Genomic DNA, 24,654 nt, shown 5'->3' on the forward strand with positions numbered 1-24,654 from the left:
TAAGACTGAAGCTGCTTTATCTTCCTCCTTCGTTATCTAATACAGACGTACAGGAGTTGCTACACACTGTCTGGTGTACATGTGTAGAAGACTCTGTTGTCTTCCTATGCTGTGCCACAGCCAGTCTTTTCTACTTATTCTGTATTCATGATAAAACCCTTTCATGCGAGCTAATGAACTAAACTGTAGTTCAAGCATTTCATAGATTTCATGATTCAATTTAGCTAGATTGTTTTTTATTTAGTGTCTACGTTCAATAAGTTGAGTCTTCCACCCTTATCATATTGTTCATCAATTATATTTCTATTTCTTTGCTCAGACAGAAGCAGCTTACCTCTTTATTAAGATCCAGGTCATAGTCTAGTGGCTCTGCGTCAACTTCAAGAGTAGGAGTTGTGGTCACAGAACGGAAGGTCAGCCATTCGTCAGAGTGCGAGCGGGGTCTCTCTTTGTGCTCTGGAGGTCTCTCCTCCCCCTGGACGCTCCTAACTGTCTGTGCCTCCTCCCCCTGAACAGCCCTCTCGAGCAACTGTAGGTCAAACTCCTGCTCTCTCTTCCACTGGACAACGCACACAGGAAACACAGGAGACTATGAATCAAATAACAGAGTCCTGCCATTAAGTTGTCTTGATTATCAAATAAATGTGAAACTGACTTGTCCTCACACTCTTCATGTAACTTGTAATGTACAGGATACAGGGATGTGTGTGTGTGTGTGTGTGTGTGTGTGTGTGTGTACAGGTGTGTAAAAGAAATAAAAAAGAGGGAGCAAGCATAGATGAGTATGCATGCTCTATGAAATTGAAAGCTCTCAAATCACAGCATGCTGTAGATTCTCTACCACAGTGATAAAGAAAACAGCGCAGTGCCACTAAAATAAACAGGAAGTATCACTTCACTCACACTTAAGACAACGTCACCAAACACAACCGTAGTACACTGGTATGTATTGAAATAAAAAAACATGGCAATATGTGTTCATTAGAAAATAGTGTTTATTTGCACACATTCACATGTGAAATAGGAAGAGTTCTTTTAACTAAATTATTTAGCAGATATAACACTGAGCAAACACTGAAATCATTTAACCTATGATTTGATATGAAATAGAGGGCATAAACATTAGTATTGTCTATAAACCAGGAAGTAGTAAATGGGATAGTAGAAGGCCCCTTTGTTTAATAAACCATCAGGCCATCTGAAGCAGCTTCATTTACATATAAAACATCCAGCGGGAAATATATGATGAAGTTGTGATAAGGAAGCTTAAATAGGCATTGCTAAGTTTATGTCAGTGTTTTGGTCAGTAGAAAATAAGTAGGCACTTTCTTCCTCTCTCTCTTACACACACCCACACACACACACACATATATAAAACGACAGCAGCAGCACTTAACTGAACAACTGCAGACATTAATGTCTAAAAGAGAGACAGGACTCTGGTGGACAGACACTTGGATTCTAAAGCACAGCCGCTGTTATATGGTAGGAAACTGTATGGTAGTAAGGTGAAAAAAAAAATGCTGTGAGAATGAAAGGAAATGTAAATAAGAAGGGATGGATAAAGAACTGTTAGAGTCTACAACAAAATAATGGGAGAAACACCCAGAAACTGTTAAACGTGAAGTTTGAATGTGAAAATGAAGTAAATCAGTGTGTTACATGTTTGATAGGTGGGATACCTTATTAATTGTAAAGAATTAAGCATGACCACTCCCCTATTTGAATGTAAATGTAATTATTAACACTTCAAAAACACTGGTCAGCAGTTATACATATATATTGTGCAGAAACTGTTATCCACTTGACTGCATAGATCTTTTTCACAGACCACAATCTGACATGTCACAATAGTATAAGAAAGGGGGAAAATAATCAACTAATGATGAATTCCATGTAGCTGCTCCTTATATTTGACATGTAGGCTCACTGTTGCACTGTCATCTCTTAATGAGACAGTAGAATAACAGTCATTGTAAAAAGTTATTAGTAGCAGCCTAACAGTGCTCTTCTACTATAACAAATAAAACTGTGTGCTGTCAAAAAAGGGCTTATTAAAGTCTGAAATTAACAAGCACAGATAGCCACATAGTAAACTCCCCTTCTGTGCTTATTTCTTGTATTTCTATCCACTTTATAAAAAAAAAAAAAACGACTTCTCTCCGGAGAAGCATGCACTACTACAGTAGATCCCCCTCTCGGTTTGGTTGCCGTCATGCATGAAGGTGTGACATGTAATACTGTTCTAGTAACATACTGATCCCAGGTCTGCTGAAAGTGGCCGCAAAGAAGACGTGCGGGACGATGACGAGGCGTGGCGGTCCCCGTGACTTAGGGTGCGTTTGCGCTGGCGGACGAGGGCCTTCTGGTGCCTCTTCATCCTCTCCAGCTGCTCATCTGCACTCATCTTTCCCCTCTGCTGCTGCTGCTGCGCTGGCTCCCCAGAGTACAGACGCTCCAAGGCACTTTTTGGTCTCTCCTGAGAGACATGGGAGGAAACAGACTTGATAACAGGAGTATAAGGTGCATCAGAACACCCTACACTATCTCCATCTGAATATGACCATAGCACTTTTAAAAGAACACTGTATTCTTTAAAGTTTCTGGTGCACAAATAAAAACAGGATGTTTACACACTTTCCCTCTGTGTATTCCTCCAGAGTACTTCTGACTTGCAGTAGGAAGTGTTGGTTTGAACTGCAAATTAACTTTCCAGTAATTCATTAAGCTACATATGCTTCTATCTGTACTGTCTACATATTTGGACACTCACTTCTGATGTGATTCTTATCATTTGATGAGAAGACTCACCTTCATGCCAGCAGCTGAGGCTGCTCTTCGGAGGGTCACGTATGAGGAGATACTTGAAGACTGATTTAGCCTAAGTGAGGAGCCAGACACTCCTAAGGGAAAGTCGAAAAAACATTAAAACACTGTTCTTCACCTTAAACTCCAGCCAAAAAAATCTTACTGAATGGAGGTGACATGTAGCACTAGTTGGATTTTTTAACATAATAAATGTGCTTCAACTAAATAAATCAGTTCAACTCTCTATATCATTCACATACCCCTGCTAGGTAAAGTCTGGTAACCTCCAACATGTCCAGATGCTACAACACTGATGTGGCTGGAGCCATCTCCACCTCCCATAAGCTCTGGATCACTCAGAAAAGGCCTCAGTTCCACCTGAAAGGAATAAAAAGACAGACGTGAAGCTGAAATTGAGACATTTCAACAGCATAAAGACCAAAATTCACGCACACTGTGTGTACCTTATTGTCTCCATTAGTGCACTGGCCAATCTCTCTGTCTCTTTTACGCTCATCTGACTGTCGCTTGAGGCCACGTACAGAGGTGTGTCTGATGACCGTTGTCTCCCGGGGTAATGGGGGCACAGCAGGGGGATGCTCATCGGGACTGTAGAGCTGAGGTAGAGGCGGTCTAGGAGGCACATCTTCCTCCCCCTGAACACGAAGCAACAACTTTTAATAGTTCAAATAACAGACAGGCATCTACCTCACATTACTTTGACTGTGCTGTGTCATTTCTGTCAATATCTAATGCTACATAAACATGTAGATACGTGCTCCCAAGCTTCAGCCTTCTTTACAGACATAGGAAAGACACAGATGAATTACAGTACTTTGGAAGACTCAGCTGAAGTTTACTTCTATGGCAGAGCTCACTCACCCATTTAAGTCCACCGGTGATGGTTACAGATTGATGTAAGTGCTGCTGACTGGGGCTGGAGGAAAGGGTAGGGGTGTGGCTGCTAGGGCTGAGGTGGGGGCTGTGCTGCTGCTGTTGGGACAACCTCATCTCCATAGCAGACGGGCTCCCAGATACAGAAGGCACTGATGATGCCGACACTGAAGGCACAAATTTCCTCTCTGGGGATTTGGATGTATATAAACATGTTAACAAGAATACACGCATGGTGTAAAGACAGTGCTTTCCTTTCCCATGGGAAATGTTCAAGACATTAGCACCATGTATGTGATCAAGAGCTTTAAAGATAAGATACAGCGACATGACCACATGACTTGTACAATCAAATATCAAGGTAGCATTTGTCTCACCTGGGTTGGTAACAGAGGAAATAGTGACTTTGTAGTTGGCTTTACTGGCGCTAAGACCAGCAATAACGTCCTCTATCCTCCACAGCTCCTTCCTGATCTGGACTTTCTCTTGCTGCTCACAGACAAAGAAACACACACATACAGAGGCGCATTTACTTTAATGTGCCCTCATCATAATATTGCTTTTAATTTGAAGCTGTGGTTGATACCGACGCAGCATCAAGCCCACAGAATGCTTTGTCTGTGCATGCGAAATCAGTACTCGAGTCATTTTCCCACACACACCCATCCATGAGAGTGAGCGACTGCTTGTGTGCGTTAACGGAGATCACTGAGCCACAGACCTGAGAAAGATCACTGCGGTTCATCTGTCCCTGCAGGGCCGACTTCAGCCAGTCCACATCTCTCTCCAGCCGGCTATACTCGTTCCACGCATTCTCCATCTCCTGTGGAGCAAAACAGAACACACTTCATGTTTTCGAAGACATGAAACAGATTTCTGATATTGTACTCATCTCACAAAGGCAATGCTGCTTTAATGCTTTGAGAGTTCCCCCACATCATAGACATGATGTGCCGCTGAACACCTTCATTCAGTATGTGATGAAGTGTTGTAGAAAAAAAAAAAAGTGTGTTGAGGTACTTCAGTTTTATTAGGTTTTTTAACTTGTAATCACATAATTTAAATCTGAATCACTTGGACGTCATCTTTTGCTTCAGTTGGACAATGGACCACAGAGAGCGTCACAAATGTTTGAATACAAGCAATGTGGCACAAAATGACTTTCAGACTGAGAGTCAAAAATACTCTTGTTTACTGTTGTGCAGTCTTGTGGTTTATTTGTTCTTTTGCAACTCATCTTTTTCACTTTAACGCTGAATATTTTGAATGTAAATTAACTTTATTACCAAAGCGACAGAAAAATTAGTTTCTTTGTCGCCCCAGGATTGTCCCTGAGCACTCATCTTGAAAGTCACAGTCAATCTGAAACATTGCGCCAGTTGCAGAAACCATTAAAAGGGAACAACTAAAAATAGAAGTGAACTTCTTGTTTTTAACCAATAAAAACATAAAATGGTAAAATGTAGCAGAAGACAGATTCTGCACAGTCTAAATCAATGTCAGTCTCACTTGTTAAAACTAAATGAACCACACATGATGAGGCACAATAGACATTGTAGTGGTCAAAGAAGCTGCATTTTTCATTACAATTATAATGAACCTGTGAGTGTAGCGTGTGTCTTACGGTGGAGACTTGGGATATTTCAGCCCTGATGTGCACCACATCCTCTTGTAGTAATTTCTGCTGATAGGCAATCTTCTCCGCATGTGCCGGCTGATCTCTGTACTGCTCCATCTGCTGGTGGGAAACATCCAGAACAGACTCCAGCTTGTCCTAGATGAGGACATTAAAGACACTGTAATAACACACTAGGAAAACACTAATACAGCCATGTACATGTAAATACATACAATACATACAAATGATATATTATAAGTTTAAATAAAAAACCTTGTCCTCCTTCAAAGTGCGCATACTGGCCTCTAGCTCCTGAAGAATCTTGTCTTGTTCGCAAAGTCGACTTAGTTTCACCTAAAGGGAAAACATTTGACATAATATGAATGGGGGAAAAGAATTTAGATCTAGCTCTCCTTCTTGCTTAATATGCAGTGTGGTGTAGACATAATGCAACAGAAACGGGACAGAAATAAAGACACGACTTGTCTGACGAGATACAGTATTTGTCCACATTAGATATCACCTGTTCCACTCTTGTCTCCATTCAACTACATATTTTAACAACACAGCCAGATCAGATGAATTGATCGTCTACTGTAGTCTCCGCTGTCTGTAAATATATCAATAAGGCTCATCTATGTGAAAAGCCCAGAGGAGTTCCTCTCATCAGCGCAGTGAGAAATATCAAAAGGCTCTATACTGTCTAGTTTGGGGGTGAGATCTGGTAATGCCCATTATGAGTAATCATAATCAAAAATCCATATTTTCAAATTCACTTTTGGAGAAAACCGTGTTTATTGAGAGCGACAGATTTGTTTTCCCAGAAATGGGTTATGTGTTTATGAAAACAACATAAGACTGCCTAGTTCACAGTCTTTCTCACACAGTGTATTTTTTTCTCAGATCTATTTATCATTCTGTTCAATTAATAATTAAGCTGTTTTTATTTTGCTGCCGTATATTGTTGTTTTTAATTGCATAAAATATTCATTGTTCAGACAAATTTACTGGCAATTTCTTATAAATTGTTAAAGTGGAACAATGCTAATGATGAAAAGCCAGGACATCCATCTTATTTACCTCCATTCAGCAGAAAACAAAGAATGAGAAAAGCAGGATCAGGAAAATCAAACTGAAAAATTTAACAGCTCAACATCTAAAACTCCCATTACATGTATTTTTCCCTTTAAATTGCAGGGTGGAAAATAAAGGCTGTGGTCGATACACTCAGGCCCTCACTGTGCAGTGTGGATGGATGTCCCCGCAGTGTTGCAATGTACATACATTCCCTTCCCTCTGTAGCCTCTGTTTACCACAACTTAAGAACACACACACACACACACACACACACACACACACACACCATGGTAAAACACACAGTAAAGTCAGACTAAAGTCAGCTGCTTCTCTGTAGTGGAACGGGAGCTCTTAAAGAAAAAAAGAGATTTCAAAACAGGGTGCGTCTGTTTCTTTAAATCTTGAGAACATAATGATTCACTTACATCAGCATCACTTTCTGCTATTTTCACAGGCCTGGAGGGTCTTTCTTTTTTTAAAATCTCGCGTCCAGTAACCTGAAATTCCCAACAGCCACAAATAAAATTAAATGTTTAGTAATCAATGGATTTTCAATACATTTCCTTCCAGACACTTCCAGTTAACTACTGCATGGATTTTCAAAATACAGTAAGATTTCTGTCCAAGTCAAGTTGGAAGTAATGAACAAACAAACAAACAAACAAAAAAAAACAAAGCAGCTGCCGTAACTGAGCAAAAACATTTACTGGATGCAGGGGGAGTTTCTGCATCTTTGTATTTAGGGAAATAATAAAAACCCCAAAGCTGCTTTCATGACTGTCGTAGGTAAGTTCAACAACAAGGTCATTTATAAATACAACACGGAAAAGATCTAATTCTTGAAATTGCAATGTAATGGCTAGAAAAATATTGTTTTAAATCGACAAGATTTAAGGTTAATATAAACTTTAATTTCAGCCATAAATCCCATTTCCAGAATAGGTGGGAACCTACATTGACATAATACCATTAAGTTTATCTGTGAATTGATTATTGGATTGAGTACTTTTGTCAGATAAACACAGGTTCAAGTCAATTAACAAATCACATATTTATGTTTTTATTGAATTTTAGAAAAATTCAACCAAAACCAACTTTTCTGGAAACAGAGTTTATACAAAATGCTTAAGTTTTCATTAGCCTCTAGTATCATGTGTGGTAACGCAGTATATTCTGCCACAAATAGTACTGGCAGTGTGGGAATAATCAAATATAATAATGTGTTCTAGGCATTGTTTTAGAAACATCTTCACAGATTAAGTCTTGATTGTAGCTAATACTTTATGCCTCCAGCAAACTCTACAGCCGCGATAGTAGCTCTGTGAGACTGTAGTTATAAACTGAGATGCTTTGAGCAAAATATGCTAATATAAAGTATTCATTATTATTATTATTATTATTATATGCTCCCAGACACAACATTAATATACTTATGTTAAACTGATTTCATCTTTACCATGTCCACTATTGTATGTTTTGTTTTGTGCATGAGCAGAAGGCACAGCTGAAGCTGGTCATTTTTAACCTAATGAGGATGATGATGATGGATCTAGCCCTTAAGTCAGAAAATCACCAAAGTGATTCAATTTTTCTCTAAGGGTGGCATAAATATATGCACCAAATTCCTTGGCAATCCCTCCAGTAGTTAGTGAGATATTTCAGTCCGGACCAAAGTGGTGGACCAAGCAACAGACCGACATTGCTATCCCTAGAGCTATGCAATTAGCATTTCCAAAAATAAGCAAATCTGTCCCCTGTGCTAAATTAGTATTTAGTTTCTTCTTATTGTTTTCCATTTCTCTGTATCTCACTAACAACTGGGTTACTCTTGAAGTGAGTTGTTGATTTTGCCTGTTGTATTTCTGTATTAAATGAAAATGGCAGAAGATAAATTGCACTGAATTATTGACCTAGTGAAAAACAGAAGCAATATTTAGGTGGAAACATTATAAAATGTGTGTCATTTTTATTTCATGTATTTTTAAGTGTATTTTGTCATTTGAATTGTAGTAGAGTACGATTAAATAGTAACGTAAACTGAAAATGCTCAACTTAAGTACATCATTGTACTCAGGTACAACGCCTGAGTAAATGTTTTTTCCAGCACCACAAGTACTAATGATAAAGGGTCAGAGATTTGTCTGCCAGTTGCTCGTCACAGTTAGTAATGCATGAAGCTGAGAAGTGTGGGTGGAATAGTCATAACACCCACATCAGGGTCACCACACCCAGCCCAGTGGTATGAACTGCTAAGATTGAGACTTAGTTTTCCACCTACTTTACATGTCAAATTACAGTACTACAGTAGTCAGGAGTACTGTACAGTCCGTGAGAATAGTTTTTCAATGTTTCTGTGGTTCTGGAGGGGGCTTTGTCAAGTCTGGGAAATTACTGAAGTGATCATCAGGATGTCTTAGCTTGGACACTACGAGTTTTTAATAAAAGGCCTGTGTTCGTTCGGAGTGGGTCACAGGAAAAACCGTATCAAGTTGAAAGTTAACTATAAAGACAAATTTGCAAAATTTACGTGTATAACTAAGAACACACACCATGGCAGGTTTTCATTCAGTCCACCTACTGTTACCACTATGAAACTAGAGGCCCCACAACGTAGGTGGTCACTGTCACATCGTAATGACGTCGCAAATCTATTTCTTAAAGAGCACCATTGGGTCTCTTATCGCCTAATAAGCAAAACAGTAGCAAAGTGAGGATATCAAAGAGACATTAAGTAGTTCATTCAGAAGTGCTCATCAGCATGCAAGGAAGCCATCTGCCGTTACGACTTCCTTTCCAGCATCTCAAACCTCATAGCAGTGCTCAAGTATGACATAGTGGATGCTACGGTGAAGGGATTATTGTGCAAAATCTGTCATAATTTCCAGGGATGCAGCACATTCAATTTAAAAAGCAGTGGAATGACCTGTTTCACTTTGTATGCACACCATCCTTACATTCAAACAGTAGCCAAAACTTGGAGGGGTATTGTCTACTGAAACGATCATTGGGTCAATACTTTGGATCTGCTTTGAAACAGGAAATAGATTGCTAGATGATCTCCCTCCATCCCATAATACAACTCAAATTTCTAATTAATGCATTGTGGTGTAAAACATACAAATCAATTAGGTGTGAATGGAATATATGCCAATAGCTGAATTGCTTAAATAAATAAAGCAATACTAAGGCAATTGAAATTGCCTTATATATAAATATATATGAATTTGAGTTCACAAGACTCAAACATTTTCAAAATTAATTCAGCCATGTGCTTGTAAAAACTGAAATTACCTCAAAAACAAGCTTAAAATGAACATATAGTACTTTTGTCTCATAGAAAATACAGTGAAACTAGCTATCGCTTTGTGTAACATTGGACGATTTGTTGGATTCACCAGTTTATTAATGCAAAAATTAATTTTTATAAAAGTTTACACAATCAAAGTTAAAAGATATGTTAATTCATAAGTAGAGAGTACAAACATGGGAACAGAGGAAAGACAGGAAAATGGAGAGAGGGAGGCAGATGTTGGAGGAAGCAGCAGCAGTCCACAGAAGGGAGATGAAGTAGAGGATGAAAAGAATAAAGTGGCATTTACTTTGTTGGGGCCCACCTTCAGATCTAGATACTCCAGGTCCTTCTTCAGTTGTATGTAAGTATCATCAGCCTTCAAATGAGCAGTGGAGAGATAAATATTTGAAATGAAGCTGCAAAGGATAATGGATGACCAGATGATTCCTAAGGCCTTTATTTGCTGTTCAGGCTTTACTAACAGAACTTTAATTAACTTGGTCTCAATTACAGTTTACTCCTACCTCTGTATTTTTATCTGCAGTGAGTAAAGCTAAACTGTAATTAAGTAATTGTGTAATTTTTGAACTGGTTTAATGTCTCATGTTTGACCTCGTACACAACTGAGCAACACGGGTCTAGTGCATGACATGTGGTCAAACTGAGTGATTACACATCTTCATAAACGTGGGGAATGACAAGAGAATAGCTGGATGTTAGGAACTGGGTGGAGTTGTCATTACTGAGCAGCATTGCAGCTTCACTGTGGTCTGCTAGTCTTACAGCAATGCAATGTTTTTTAACAGGCTCACTAAAGAGACTAATGGCTGCTTCAGAATGGGATACAGAAACAAAAGACTTATCAGAGCAAACAGAGACGTGGATACAAATGTGCAGCATTCATCATATATTATTTGATGCTGCAAAAGGTTATATATCTATCCAACGAAGTTGGGTTTACAGTGCAGGCACAGTCAACGAGCAACATGCTTTAAATGGGCGTATTCCTTTTACAAATCAAATGACACGAGGCTTGGGTAGTTTTTTTTTTTTTTTTTTTTCAATTTCTGAGCAAGGTGGATCCTAACTGTTAAGACACTAACATATATCTTAAAAGTCTGAAGAGTAATATATCTCATGCCAACATGGTTGAACGAACAAGACAACCAAGCAAAACCAACAGGCTGCACATTATTATGAATGGCAGGGAAGTAATGTATGGGACTGGTTGGGGAAAAGATGGCCACAATGCACTGGCAGGGGTTGCAGTGAGCTGTACAAGAGGTAAGGGAAGTACAAGGGCCCCTGACCTGCATGCTGGGGCCTAGAAGGCCATTGTGCTGGTGGTGCTGCAGGTGAGCAAACGCATCGCTGGGGCTATGCACACCAGCCATCTTGGCCTGGTGCCTCCGAAGCTGAATGAGGAGCAGAGTCAGCTCCTCTGGCTGTAGCCAAGCCCAGGTTTAGGGGCCCGGAGGCCAGTGAAAGTGCAGAGGGATGAGAGAAAATACTTGAGAACCATCTGGGCAATACAGAGGCTGAGCTACAGTAGCTGAGAGCTGAGCTGAGAGAGCCAAGTGGTGCAGATGCCTGTATATTTAGCTTCCTAATAACTGTAATAAGATGTAAAAGCTAGAGCTGCACTACGCTGATGATTTATTGTGCAGTCGGGGATTATCTCAAGACCAGAACTGAGAACACTAAAACAAATGCTACATACAAACTGATCCATGTTTTGAGGTAATCAGTCACCTCTAGTCAGCTCTAGATTCTACATCTGTCACAGAATTAATCCTGTACCATGATGGACTGTCCTGTACCACTAACAGACTATGGCAATACTATATGTCAACACCATTGATAAATGAGTCTAAGTTATGTGGTGCATGGAGTAAAGAGAATAATACCGTTTTGCCATGTAAGCTGGGTGCACTGACAGTGTGTGTGATGTAGCCCATGGATGGCATGGACCTTCTCTCTATTTGGGAAGTCTGTGGAAAAACAAAATTCATTAAACTTGTTATTACAGATCCTATTAAGAGAAATCAAACAGAATATCTAATTCAATAAGTAATCTTCAATAGACTTAAAGGAGAGAGATAGACCACTCTATCACATTGAATCAAAGTGAAAGCATTGCCTCCAAGTCTGCAAACAAATCTGACTACACAGCAGATTTTTTTTTCCATGTATCCCTTTCTCCCTTTCATCACTCGTACTCTTATTCGAAACAAGGTGTGCCCTGAGTTTCGGATGCTAGAGGGCTTGGAAAATATGACGTTTTTGCTTAACATACAGAATTAATGAAAATCAGACCCACTACAGAACCTTAAAAGGACACAAACAACAAGAGATTTAATTAACTACACATAAATTATACTAAACCTGCTTTCTTAAAATAACATTTGTTTGCTACCAGCAAGAGAAGCACTGTAAGCCATTCCCTTTGAGATTCCCATGCCACTATTTTTTTGCTGTATAATAGGTTTTTTATTTAAATGCAAGATCAGAAGAAAGAGACCGCTGCTGATGTTTGAGATACAGTAGAGATGTTTATAGGGTGCTGAGGAGCCCTGGGCAAATTGGATTAGCTGCTAATAAAATATACTTCTTAATGATATTCCAGAGAGGTATACAGATTGCTATTACTTAAGCGAACTCCAGCCAGAGAGCACAATCAGCCTCAAAGATGCTGGATGCACCAAAACTCAAGTTCATCGCCGACTAAATGTAGTTCCCATAAACATTTCTTCCTTGGATCATCTTGCAAAGTCACCGTGGCTCCTTTTGTTAAAAATGTACAGTATCTTCTTTACAAGGTTTTCCATAATTGTGCGTCACTCTATTTTACGGTTATAATTAGTGTCTTGTCACTCGGGTGAATGATGGAGGAAACAGAGGATCTGCGACACTTTGTTTACTTGTGCAAGGCCAACGGGTTGGTTATGAGGCTTGTGTGTGTTGGCAAATGTGGCGATGGTTTGGAGAGAGAGCTTTTCACATGTGGAGGGTGTGGTGGGGAGACAGCACAGGGTGTGGATGACAGGACGTCCCCTCGCTTCGTCTCCTGCGGCGACAGTGGTGCTGTCTGAGCGCTGTGACGGTTTGGGGAACGGCAGAGGAGCGAGCTTTTACTCACACACGCTCACACCACCTGTGGAGGGTGCCTGGGTGTGGACTGTGTGAATCTGCAAATGATTCACACGAGCATCAAAGTGTGTGCGCTGAGAAGTCGGAGCCTTCTCATGCTCCATATGCTAATCTTCCCATGGTGTCCCTGTGTGCTCCCAACATCCTTCAAGTGAACATCAATAGGCCCCTCACACCCACTATCCACAGCTACCGTGAGAATGAGACCTTTGTTGTCTCACAACAATTTTTACTTCAGTCCCATGGCAATGACAGCCTACTGACTTTTGCTGTGTGCCAGGATTACAATGTTAAAGCACCAATGACACAAAAACATGAAACATGAAGTCATCTGTTTCAACATTATCTGTGCCTGTTTATTCTGTGCTGGGTTGTGGGGAACTAGATTTGTCACAGCAGATGTTGGACAAGAGGCTCACTGCAGTCCACTCTGGACTGGTCATCAGTGTGGGACTTAAAATAAAAGCATTTTGAAGATGTCTTAACTAAAATGAGGTAATAAATAGAACAAATTACCAGAATTATAATGTATCTTTCTCTTGAAATGACTTTACCTCTTTGATTTAACCAGTGCACCAATATTTGCATTTCTTTTGGTTTTATGATGAGTAATGCTGACTTATTAACACCTAAAGCTGACATTAAATAAATGTCTAAATTGTCTGGTAACAATTCTTTCTAAATACTAAGAGAACACCTCTCCTCCATATGTAGGAGTCCTACCTGAGAAAGATGGGCACAAATATGACCAGGGGAGCTGGACCACGTGCTGTCCCCTGGTGCCACATCATCCAGGGGTCTGACAGTGCGTCTGTCTGAAGGAGTGTGTGGCCTGCGAGGGGAAGGGGGTTTGAAAGAGGAGGGAACTGACGGTGGGACTTCACACGGGGATGGAGGGACAGAGATGGAGCGTGGCATCTCCACAGTAACTCTAAAAGATGAAGAGTCTGTGAAGTTGGGACCAGTGTACATAGGAGCGGTCGGGCTGCCGTGACGGAACTGCTGCCGCTGCTGCCACTCATACAGCTGCCACACCATTCCCTCCTTGGTGGCCATTCTCTCATCTGTGGACATGCGGAAGTGGCTGAGTCGGTCGTGGGCATACTTGTAGTCACTGGGCAGGTTGCATGTTGCTGGAGGAGAGTTGCTGCCCGATGGGAGACGGGGAGACTTTGGCAATGACTGATAGGCGGGATCCGTTGTGCTGGCTTTGGGCTTTAAGGGAGGAGTCCGCCGAGGGAGGTTGTACTCAGCAGTGGAAACACTGACAGAAAAACACAGTGACATCTTTTACTTGTATAAGGAAATGTTTTCTACTATGTAGAATCAAACAACAACAGTCATTGGGCAATTTTAAATACACATCATCATATTAGGTATTAGAGGAGTTCTGTTGTAATGCAGCAGAATGATTGAATGGTTGATTGTGTGACATCAAACTCACCTCTTTGGTGGGTCTCCTTTTTGAACTTTGACCCACTGCTCCACCTGAGCTAGTGTATTCTTTCTCTGCACGTGTTTTTCAGTGTCTTTCTGCGAAACAAAACCTCTCTGATAGATAAGATTCCCGTTTTGTTCTGGCAGCAGGGACACTTGGATTACAGTTTGTTGTCCATTCTTATGAGCGGCACCATCAACCGAGTCTGGAGAGAGTCTTTCTACTCTTTCCTCTGTGGCTGACTGACTGGGCCTCCCTTGGATCTCTAATCCATACCTCGCCTCATCTCCATGAGCCAGTCTGACACCATTACCCTGAGGTTCCTCTCTGTCTGTCCTGCGAAGGTTTTCTGGCTGAGATGAGTTCTGGTTGATGCGGACGTGGTTGGTTTGAGGGACTGCCTGCTGTGCAGCCTTCTCTGCTTTCTCCACCTCTCTGTAAAAAAGTGACAGCGGATGATAAAACAGTTAATATATTCTGCTAGTGTGGTAGTTACCTGATAGTTTGTGATGCTACACTTTATTCACTATCTTGTTTTACGTTTTTACTGCAGATTATGGTGAAGAATGGCGACGTTTTTGAAAAGAGGGATTAAAAAAAGCAATAAGAGGTGAATAAAAAACACAGTGGTCACTTAAATTGTTTTTAATGACCAGTCCTAATTCCATCCAGTTAATTTGCAAAGACACATAATCAGATGATCAGATAGCCTTTTGAATTATACTCTATGGTATAGGAAAGATCAGTGACCATAGGTAGCTAGTTTCAATTAAAAACTTTTTAAGACTAGTAATGTTTTGGTGGAGAATTCACAAACAGAAACTGAAATTATCTCTTCATACTACTGTAATATTTATTATCATTATATTTAATTTAATTCATTAGGTTCTACATTTGAATTCATAATCATCTCCCCCAGTTAAAGAAATAAAAATATATTTTTTCAATTTCTATAAAACACAAACTTGATGATTACTCATTCACAAAAAAAAAAAAAAAAGAATTTCAAAAGTATTGACTCACATTGGCCTCTAGGTGACATTGTTGCACAGGCTATTAAACCCCTGCAGTAAATCCAGCTGATTTGAAGATATCTAAATGCAGTTTACCACACATACAGTTGCCACACACTATCAGAATGTGTTGCAGACTATTTATGCCACCGACTGGGAATATTTTCACAATTTCAGAAGACATTATTTACACCAGCGTCATCTGTACATTGTGATTACTGCTGTAGACACATTCTGCAGTGGAGGTCTCGTGAGTATTACCTCAGCTGGCAGTGGCTACACTAAGCCTCATCTATATCAGAGCCAGATGCATGATGCCATAAACACACATAGACATAGATACACACACAATAACTGCAGAGATGTTGCTGCCCCAGAACAGACGGACAGGGCTGCGGAAGACTGTTGTTGAAATGAGGTCTGTGAAAGCAGGAAAAATGAGGAAATTTCTATTTTCAAACTAATATTAAAGCAGTTGCTTTAGCTGCTATAATTTTAAAACTGTAAGACAGAAAAACTGAAGAATTACCAGGCTATACAGCCGAATACCATGCAGCTATTCAACCAGGTTCTCTATATATCATCTCAAGGCTTATTTAGCTCAAAGAGACTGTTGTGCTTTATGGAAGTCGAGATGTTGGTACTAGTACACATCCAACTACGGTGAAAGGTGAATCTTACTCTGTAGAGCGAGACCAACCTCTTTATTGTGTGACTCTGCTGCATCAGTGCAGCCTGGTTCATGGCCCGGATCCAGCCATTCATGTCCTCCTGTGTGTCCGCACTAAAGTAATATGTCCGCATCCCGCAGTGTTCTGCCTGTGAGCCAATCACAGAGTTCTTATTGTAAATGTAGGAGCGCATTCCTGTGTGGCTCGCCTATCAAAGAGAAGGAGATTGAGAGACAGAGAAAAGGGACAGATGTGAGACCTTCCTCCTGAAAACAGGAAACAACCTGCCAGTGAGAAAACAACTTTGCTTTCCTCTGTACTGAGACTGACAACTGTCAACTCAGTGAGGTTCAAGTTAACAGCATCACTGAAAATAAGAAGTGGGAAGAAGCAAAGTGCTGCAGCAGAAACAATGTGAACAATGCGGCGTTACTGGCAAGAAAAGGCATAACACAGGTTATGTTTTCCAGCTGCTTTTGAGAAAAGCTCATTACAATCTCTTTAGCACACAGAAATTTGTCAGCAACTGCAGCAAACAACCGTACAGTAGCAAAGAAAAGGCAACTAAGAGCATCTGCCACCCCTATAGTTGAGATACATATAAACATTTATCACACAATACATATCAGCTTACCTTTTGTTATTTCTATACAGTGGTAAAGATCAGCTCTAAAAGCTTGAATGTACAACGTAGCCATTAAATCCTTCAAACTCCATGATGCACACAACCCGCAATACGAATATATCATACTTGCTCTGTGGTTTTGGCCTTTGAGCTCTTCGTTGGTTTACTGTAGGTGCTTGAGAGTCACAATACGAGCATACTAAGCAACATGGTTTATCAGTTATCAGTTATAATAAGGCACTTATATTCTGTATTCTGCAACTGTATAAAAATAATGCAAAAAGGGACAAATAACTGATGGCAACAAACATTCAAGGAAATGCAATGTGGAAAAAATGGCTGAGGCCCTGCTGTCCCACCTCTCCCATAGTTATGAGAATGTGATAGGTGATGTGCAGCTTGACAAGACAAATGCCAGAGCCACTGAACGTACAGTGTGTGTACATGAGAGAGATCCATTGGTAATATGAGTCTCATGCTCCACCAATTGATCACATTTCTAAAACTGACAATAGACTAATTTACTAAATATGCTGCTATGTGCTACTTGATGGTCCAGCACAAGACATTTAAATTTAACCATGAGTTTCAAATTAAAGTACCAACCTCCACCTTTACTTTGACAATTTATTGTGGACAACCTGTTCTACTTCCTGAGCCAAACTACAAATACAACTTAAGATTCCCTCTCTGGATGTGAAAAATTTTGCTGCTTTTAACCAATTTGCTGTTCAGTACAATAACAGCAGTAACAAAAGTGTTAGTGCCTCGATACTTAGTTTTAATGATAAAAGAAAAAACACACAGCTAATGGCGCTAGTATGAGCTCTGACATTGTCCATAGATGACTGCTGCCTTAGTCATGTCCATACATGGTGAGACTTCGATGCACATTTAGAAATGTGCATTCAGCAGCGAGAAGGATGATATGAAACCAGGGGAGCTAAGGATGGCAATCCACTGATGAGTGGAAAGTGAAACCAAATACCTATTCATGCAAGACAGGAAGCCTGTGTGATTCAGGATGGCCACCCGCAGAGAACAGTACTCACTCCGCCCGCGCACACACACCAGGTCACAATGGGAGGCAATTGACCAACAGGGAATGAGAGAAACACAGTCAGATGAGCAAAAAATAAGAGAACAGAAAACAAGAGGACGTTACAGCAGATCAGTGCTGACTCAGAACAGAAATGTCCCTGGCTATAGTCTTTTGACAGTCATCACAGAAGCAAAGATGAGTAAAAGTGAGAGAATCATGAGTTTACAATCAGATCACAGCTCACAGTTCTTTAAAGAAGCTAAAAATATACTCTTCAGTGTAAATATTTACTGCTATTACTAATTACTGTACTGACTCCAACCTATTCTCCTACTGTACTTCTCAGTGGGACTATCTATCTATCTATCTATCTATCTATCTATCTATCTATCTATCTATCTATCTATCTATCTATCTATCTATCTGTCTATCTATCTATCTATCTCTCTATCTATCTCAGGCCTACCTGATACTGTAATTGTAATACACCATAAAATGTCAGTAGCTCTAACAGCCTGGAACATCCGATTGTTGAACAACATCCGACACATGCTGAGCTTTTGTCATGCTTACTTAGCAGTGACTGAGAAGCACTTCAGATATAGGTAATGAAATCTCCTGTTTTTTTTATTATTTTTTTTTATGCATGGCGGCTCCAGGAAAGCTGAGAGGGGAATAAGGATCTCTTAAATAGAGTGGTGCAGCCTCTTTCACCTAATCTTACATATTCTCCCCTGCAGGTGCTGGAAGGAAGCAGTGAACAGGCTGAATGTATAATTAATATTCCCAGCAGAACAATTATACAAATTCCATTGTAAGTAATATGATCTTTAAAATGCAGCAGACCTTGTGTGTTCCCACACTGATGCACACTCACACTCAGACACGCATCTACAAACAGAATCCAAGAACAAAAAGCCCAAATACCAAAGAGCTGAAAGGACTGCGACAGAATACCATGGAGCTACAGTGGTGCATCAAACATTCAGGCACTATTGTTCTTTGCAGTAAGCTCTGTGTTTCCACAGAGGAGGAGCTAGATAACACTCCTGCTGTAACCAAACGACATAAATCCCTTTGCTGTACTGAGAATTCACAGAAGGAAGAAAAGAAAGAGACTTTGCAGCATGCGAGTAAAAGTTCTGCCACACATTTTCAAGTTAAAATGACACCATTACCAAAGGCTGGTTGACTGTTTCAGGTATAATAAGCAAGTTATGTGTCATTCATATTTCAGGGAAAGAACAAAGCTTGTGCGCCGTGAACATCATACTGAAGACTGCACTGCTGCAGCTTCTCCGGCACACTGGTGGGACTACCAAAGAACAGCAGAAAGGTTTTGTTGAATAAAATCAGCCAATGCTTGTGTCTGCTAAACTTGAAATGCAAATTCGAGGAGGATACAGATATAAAAACCAAGAGTTTTATGTTTTCTACAAAACTCCTTTGTTAAATTAACAGAATTAGTGGAACCTCTTAGTGTTTTGTTCAGTTATACTATAACACACTAAGCAGTACTGAATCTTTAAAATAAAATAAACTATAAACAGAAAACATATAAACTGAAACAAGAAGCATCTGATTGTACAATCATTATATCAAGTATACAATATGATGCACACTATCTACAAGTATTCCTAAAAAAGTGTAAAAAGTTTACACATTTTGCTAACTACACATGAAGATGCATGAAGACACAACTTCAGTGTTACCTTGAAAGCATATTTGCGGTTAATGTGGTCATCAGGCTCAACTGGTGCAATGACATAACTGGGCAGAGGGATGCTACCGAGCACTGTTTCCTCACGACTGTCTGTGAAACAAAAAAAACACACACATACACACACAGACACAGAATGTTGTTACAAGCATCCAGAACAACATCCTCTAGTTCGAATAAAATCTTTCACGATGTTTACAACTGGCTGCAGATTTATGAACAGCAGGTAAATGACTGAGATATAATTCATGGGTGACTCTTGTCTGGATGGGGCCATGTGGCAGCATGTGGCATGAGGTGGCATGTGGTCTAGAGGAGGTAGATGCTGTGGCAACACAAGCAAAGATTACATCCCATAGTAAAACACTCAAGTTAATGAGGAAGGAGAAGTGAGAGGAAGAGAAAGCCCAGGAGAGTAAGAGATAGAAGGATATGTCATATGTCTAATTACAGGCTGTTATTAATCAGGAAATGCATCTTCCTACAGAAGATCACCACAAGTTCATTTCACAGCCATGTTTATGTTTGTGTTTTCTGCTGAACTATGGCCAAGTGCACTTCTCATTGACTCACCTTTGTAGTAAAACAAGCAATAGTCTGACAAAACAAACCACTTCCGTTTCCACAGTCGCATTCCAGAGCTGTCCTGGAGGTGGACAGGGGACACACAGCGAGTTTAGAAATGCACCGAAGAACTTGAGTTAATTCACATTTTAATTAGAAAGTTCAGTTTGGGAATAGAAGGCTTATTAAAAAGAAGGGAATGGGGGTGTTTTTTTATGCATATCATTACAACAATAACGTAATTTAATTTCATGTGTTTCGTTTTGTGGTGCTGCACCCTCTACACTTATCTCAGTACTGTAGGTCTCTAACTGGGTTTGGATTGGAGGTCATGTTTTAAAAAAACATAGTGTGACAGTAACAGCTTGATGTACACTACTTAAACCAAGGTGGTTTATTAAATCAAATTTTAGGAAAACTGTTATAGTAGAAAGAACAGTTCATGTCCCTGGTGTCTAACCCCCTCCTGCTTGTTTTTCAGTTATCCTTGCCTTCCATTCCTACACATTGCTGATTACCTAGATCAGGTGTGCTTAGCCAATCAGAAGCTGCAAGGATGGCAGCAAAAACAAACTAGAGTTTATGTTGTTATGTTGCATAGATTCCAACAGTAATCCACTCTCTGACATAGATCTTTGCATGTCAACTATTTATTAAAATCAATAGCGTTTTGGGAATCAGTGAAATATCACATAACATAATATCACAATACTTCCACCACTACTCACCTGTTTATAGAGCCACCCTCTCACCACCACTGGGATGTTGAGGTTTCTTTTAATAGCCTGATCCCTCTTGCCAAAACTGTGTATTTTCCCTGTACTTCTGGAGCTCTGCAGAAAGCAAAGAAAAAACGAATTAGGTGATTATGTGAGGTTAGATACAGTAATGAATGGGGAGTAGTATTGTTTTGACTGTATCCCTACTCTCACAACAGAAACAAAAGTTTCAGAAATGTTTCCTTCTTTCCTGGAACTCATTTTATTGCCCATTATGTGAAGGGGAAATACCAACTTGCTATTTATACTCATATTTTTAGGCAGGGTCATTTTAGAAAGAGTAGTGAAAACTCTCTTTAAGTGGCTTTCAGTTGCTTTTCAGTAGCGATGTGAGGCTAATGTGGTGTGTTATCACTGTCCTTTGTTTCTGTGGTGTGTCCCATATTCAGTACAAAACATTTTTGCTGTGAAAATTTCCATTCTCCTACTGGAAACAACAGCAAGCCTTTAAAAAAATGCATTCTGTACACCGCACCCCTGTTCAGTCCCACAGGATGTGCATTTGAGTTTTAATATGCTAAAAAAAATGTTTTAGGATCAATTTGATTTGATGTTGAATGTTTAGTTCTTATAATAAAAATAACTAACACAAGTAAACATACTCGACATGACCAGCTGGACTGGAAAAAAAAAAAAAACTCACCTTCGACCCTGAAGTGGTATCTGCTGCTGCTGAGGTCACAGCCTTGGAAGACTCTGTGACCATGCTGGGGGATCTCTGATTGGCTGCTGACTTGGACATACGGGACTCTATCCTACAGTTGAACGGACAGCAGCAGAAGAAGGAGATCAGCAGCACATAATGAGAAACATCGGATAGGGATGTCCCTTTTGAAAATCCTCCAGACATGCAGTGAAACGGAGCACAGCCCTGCGCTGAGCTTTCACATATAAAGGATGTGACAGTTTCCTGACACCGCCACGCGACCTGTCACAGCCAATGGCTCGTTAGTGGACACCTTAGCGCTGGAAACTTTGTGTTCACTGACACCTGGCCTGACTCTCACCCGAGGGCATACAACTTATAGACAATAAGATGACAACCCCAAGCAAAAAAACAAACAAACAGAAGCTTCATCTGAAGACATACGCAGGCTTGAGCTCACACACATACACACATAACATCATTTTATTGTTACAATCAGAGAGATTGTCCAAACGTGATCGTGTCACTGACTGGTTAAACATGTTAGAACCGTTTTTAACAAGGTTCTTTTGGGCCTAAAGCAACTAGAGTACATACATAATATGGACATGACAGCTGATCTCAGAGAGTGCTGTGTCCCAAGCTATCCCCAGTGTGAATACGCTTACAGTAAAGTACACATGATATTGTGGTACATTCTTAAGAAGGATGTCTTTACGTGTGAGTCTTCAGTGCTGTATCTGTTTGTGTTATTACTGTTCACATTTTGTCCCCAACGTCGCGGTGGCCTATTTAGCTGTGACTCATCACTTATGAAATTAGAAATGATGCCAAATGTCGAAGTACAACAAAGGTATTATGATGAGTCAGACGAATGGGACAGTTTGAGGCGATTACAGCAAAATATCCCTAAGCACTAGTGAAGCGTCCTACACAAGAACAAATTAGAGGTTAGAATTAATTTAGCAGGAACTCATGATTAATGACCTATAAAAATCATACAAGCAATAATATTTCTATTTTGTAAATAAACCATATTGATTATTTTAAAAAAATGTAGGAAAAAAGACATTTATTTATAATATATTTGTTTTTAATTTATAAAAATGTATGTACATGTAACACAGTTAACTTCAGTATCCTGGGCCACTTACATCTTACAATGATATTGAATGAACTGAACTGTTATGGTAATTGCCTCTTTCTTTGTTACATAATGCCTTTCAAAGTGTTGCGTCACATATTTCAAATAGTTTCAACCTGCAGTAAAGAACAATGAGGAGAACAGTGAGGCAGCCGGCAGTGGACCTGTTCCTCTGCCAGACACTCCCAGAGCTTGATGTCACTCGAAGCTCAAACATTACAGATACCTCTGAGCATAAGCACATTTGGTGTGGGCTTGTACTTCACATTAAATAAAGTAGACATCAGAAATAAAGCCTTTATAATAATAATGTCAAGAGGAAAACACACAACATTAATGTTTACAACTAACGTGTGTACAATGTGAAAATTATATTAAAAGAAGAACTGATGTGCATAATGGAGCATTACAAGTAGACTGGTAGCCATTTTTTTCTCTAGTTATCACATCATATTCGCTTCCAGTTAGTTTTTTTCCCAGGCTAGGTCTCCAAAATATTTCTCACAAATTATAGTCAATGCTGATTAAGTGTTAACATTTAATTTTTGAACAAATTGGTACATCACACTCTACTGTCTTCAGATGATTACTACTGACTGTTTTAGCTCTGCTAAGTCAATTAAAAACCCAAGAATGGGTGCAACAAGGTAGCAACAATGTGATTCTAGTGTGGCCTGGCCTTTGCAATACCAACACCACTGTTAACAAAAGCCAGAATGGTAGCTGAACCTCTGCACCATTTTTAACCCTCATCATCAGCCACATAACTGACATGCAACTGCAACATGCAACTACTTAGGAGAACCTCCTCTTTCCTGATTGCAGGACTGCTCTTATAGTGCAAAACAATGTGTGACCTATCTCTTTGACACCATGGCAACTAGCCCCTCCTGTTGTTTTGCAAGAGGTTAAAAGCAGCACTGACCCTCTTGCTTTTTCCTGCTGTGTCTCACACTGCACTGAAGCTTAAGACTAAAGCAAGAAAAAAATCTGCTAGAACAAAGGGAAAAGAGGGATATTATAGTGGAACAAAGCTTACAGTATCTGCACTCATGGGCTGGACTACAGCCAGCATTTTTCAGGATATTTGTGTCATAAGGGGACTGCCGGACTTATGTTTTATGTGAAGCTTACACACTGTTTACCACCACTGTCATTGGAACAGTTCCTGGGAAATTTGTTGCAGCATGTGGAGGGGAGGAGCAATATTTCACATCAAGAAGTGTAGATGAGAGAAAGACATACAGTTGAGTTTCTCCTAATTCTTCTTGCTGCAAAACATGGCGGGCATATCTGACATTTTTAAAGGCAATGCATGTATGATCATCTATAACAAGGGGGTCAACAGGGTTTTCTAAAGCTCTCCTTCCTACTTTGTCCTCAACACCACACGGGTCTCCAGGAAAAACAGTTTGGTATTCTTTACTAAGAGAGTTTGTGATTCATAAACCACCTCCTATCCAGAAACCATTATAAGCCCATAACAACACCACGTCTGTGCACAGGACGTTCTACAGTCACAGTCATGCCTGCATCAAACACATTCAATACTAAAACAGCATCCTGGCTGTCACACTCTAGGCTCAAGTCTTCAACAGGATTTTCAACAGAATAGGGTGGAAAAGTGAGGCACAAAAACTGGAAATGAAGTAAATATAAGTAGGTGCAGAAGAAAGACGGAAATAGCTTTAAAGGGCAGTCCTCCAATTTTACACAAGGGTGAGCCCCCAGTCTGTGAAAACAGTTGTATAATATCTTCTGTGGCGCTTGAGGGAGCTTTCTAAAGGCTGAGAGAATAAATGTGAAATGTCATCAGGATTTCCTCTGCTTCACCGTGAGACTTGTGATTTTAAACAGGAAAGTTTAACGGAAGATGCCTTTTGTAGTGTAATATAATAAGTGTAATATTAAATCACAGTGTGGTTAGGCATAAATGCAAGAGTTAAATAGGTCTAACTAAACTTTGCGGAATGAACCTACACCACAAAACCTGCCAAATATTACTTATTTTATGACAGAGCTTAAACTACTGTACCAGTGCGTGAATAATGGAGCATTATGTGGTATCATTCCACTGCATTACACAAGTGAGTGATGCAGTTCTTAAACTGAAGCTCAAACTCTTGTACAGGTATCAGTCCACCTTACTCCTGTAAGCTATATACACACACAT

General features: G+C 39.9%; 1 protein-coding gene across 8 annotated transcripts in view; it reads right to left on the bottom strand.

The window, feature by feature from the left end:
- The window catches only part of plekha7b (pleckstrin homology domain containing, family A member 7b), a 53,751-nt gene that overhangs the window by 4,358 nt on the left and 24,739 nt on the right, over positions 1–24,654 (bottom strand). For 3 of the 8 annotated variants that reach the window (XM_026378411.1, XM_026378409.1, XM_026378414.1), the window contains 21 exons: positions 21,335–21,446; positions 20,641–20,745; positions 19,922–19,994; positions 19,341–19,441; positions 15,991–16,169; positions 14,284–14,712; positions 13,563–14,103; positions 11,597–11,680; positions 11,000–11,134; positions 9,997–10,065; positions 6,823–6,894; positions 5,594–5,674; positions 5,327–5,476; positions 4,424–4,525; positions 4,080–4,191; positions 3,691–3,890; positions 3,273–3,464; positions 3,069–3,186; positions 2,812–2,903; positions 2,258–2,479; positions 335–559 (listed from right to left, as the gene is read on the bottom strand). In XM_026378411.1, the coding sequence (XP_026234196.1) occupies positions 335–559; positions 2,258–2,479; positions 2,812–2,903; positions 3,069–3,186; positions 3,273–3,464; positions 3,691–3,890; positions 4,080–4,191; positions 4,424–4,525; positions 5,327–5,476; positions 5,594–5,674; positions 6,823–6,894; positions 9,997–10,065; positions 11,000–11,134; positions 11,597–11,680; positions 13,563–14,103; positions 14,284–14,712; positions 15,991–16,169; positions 19,341–19,441; positions 19,922–19,994; positions 20,641–20,745; positions 21,335–21,446 (3,394 nt within the window). The remainder of the gene's footprint in view (positions 1–334; positions 560–2,257; positions 2,480–2,811; positions 2,904–3,068; positions 3,187–3,272; positions 3,465–3,690; positions 3,891–4,079; positions 4,192–4,423; positions 4,526–5,326; positions 5,477–5,593; positions 5,675–6,822; positions 6,895–9,996; positions 10,066–10,999; positions 11,135–11,596; positions 11,681–13,562; positions 14,104–14,283; positions 14,713–15,990; positions 16,170–19,340; positions 19,442–19,921; positions 19,995–20,640; positions 20,746–21,334; positions 21,447–24,654) is intronic. The other 5 variants (XM_026378410.1, XM_026378417.1, XM_026378415.1 and 2 more) reach the window with 4 other exon arrangements.

Source organism: Anabas testudineus, chromosome 3 (genome assembly GCF_900324465.2).
Source record: "Anabas testudineus chromosome 3, fAnaTes1.2, whole genome shotgun sequence".
NCBI classification, from domain to species: domain Eukaryota; kingdom Metazoa; phylum Chordata; class Actinopteri; order Anabantiformes; family Anabantidae; genus Anabas; species Anabas testudineus.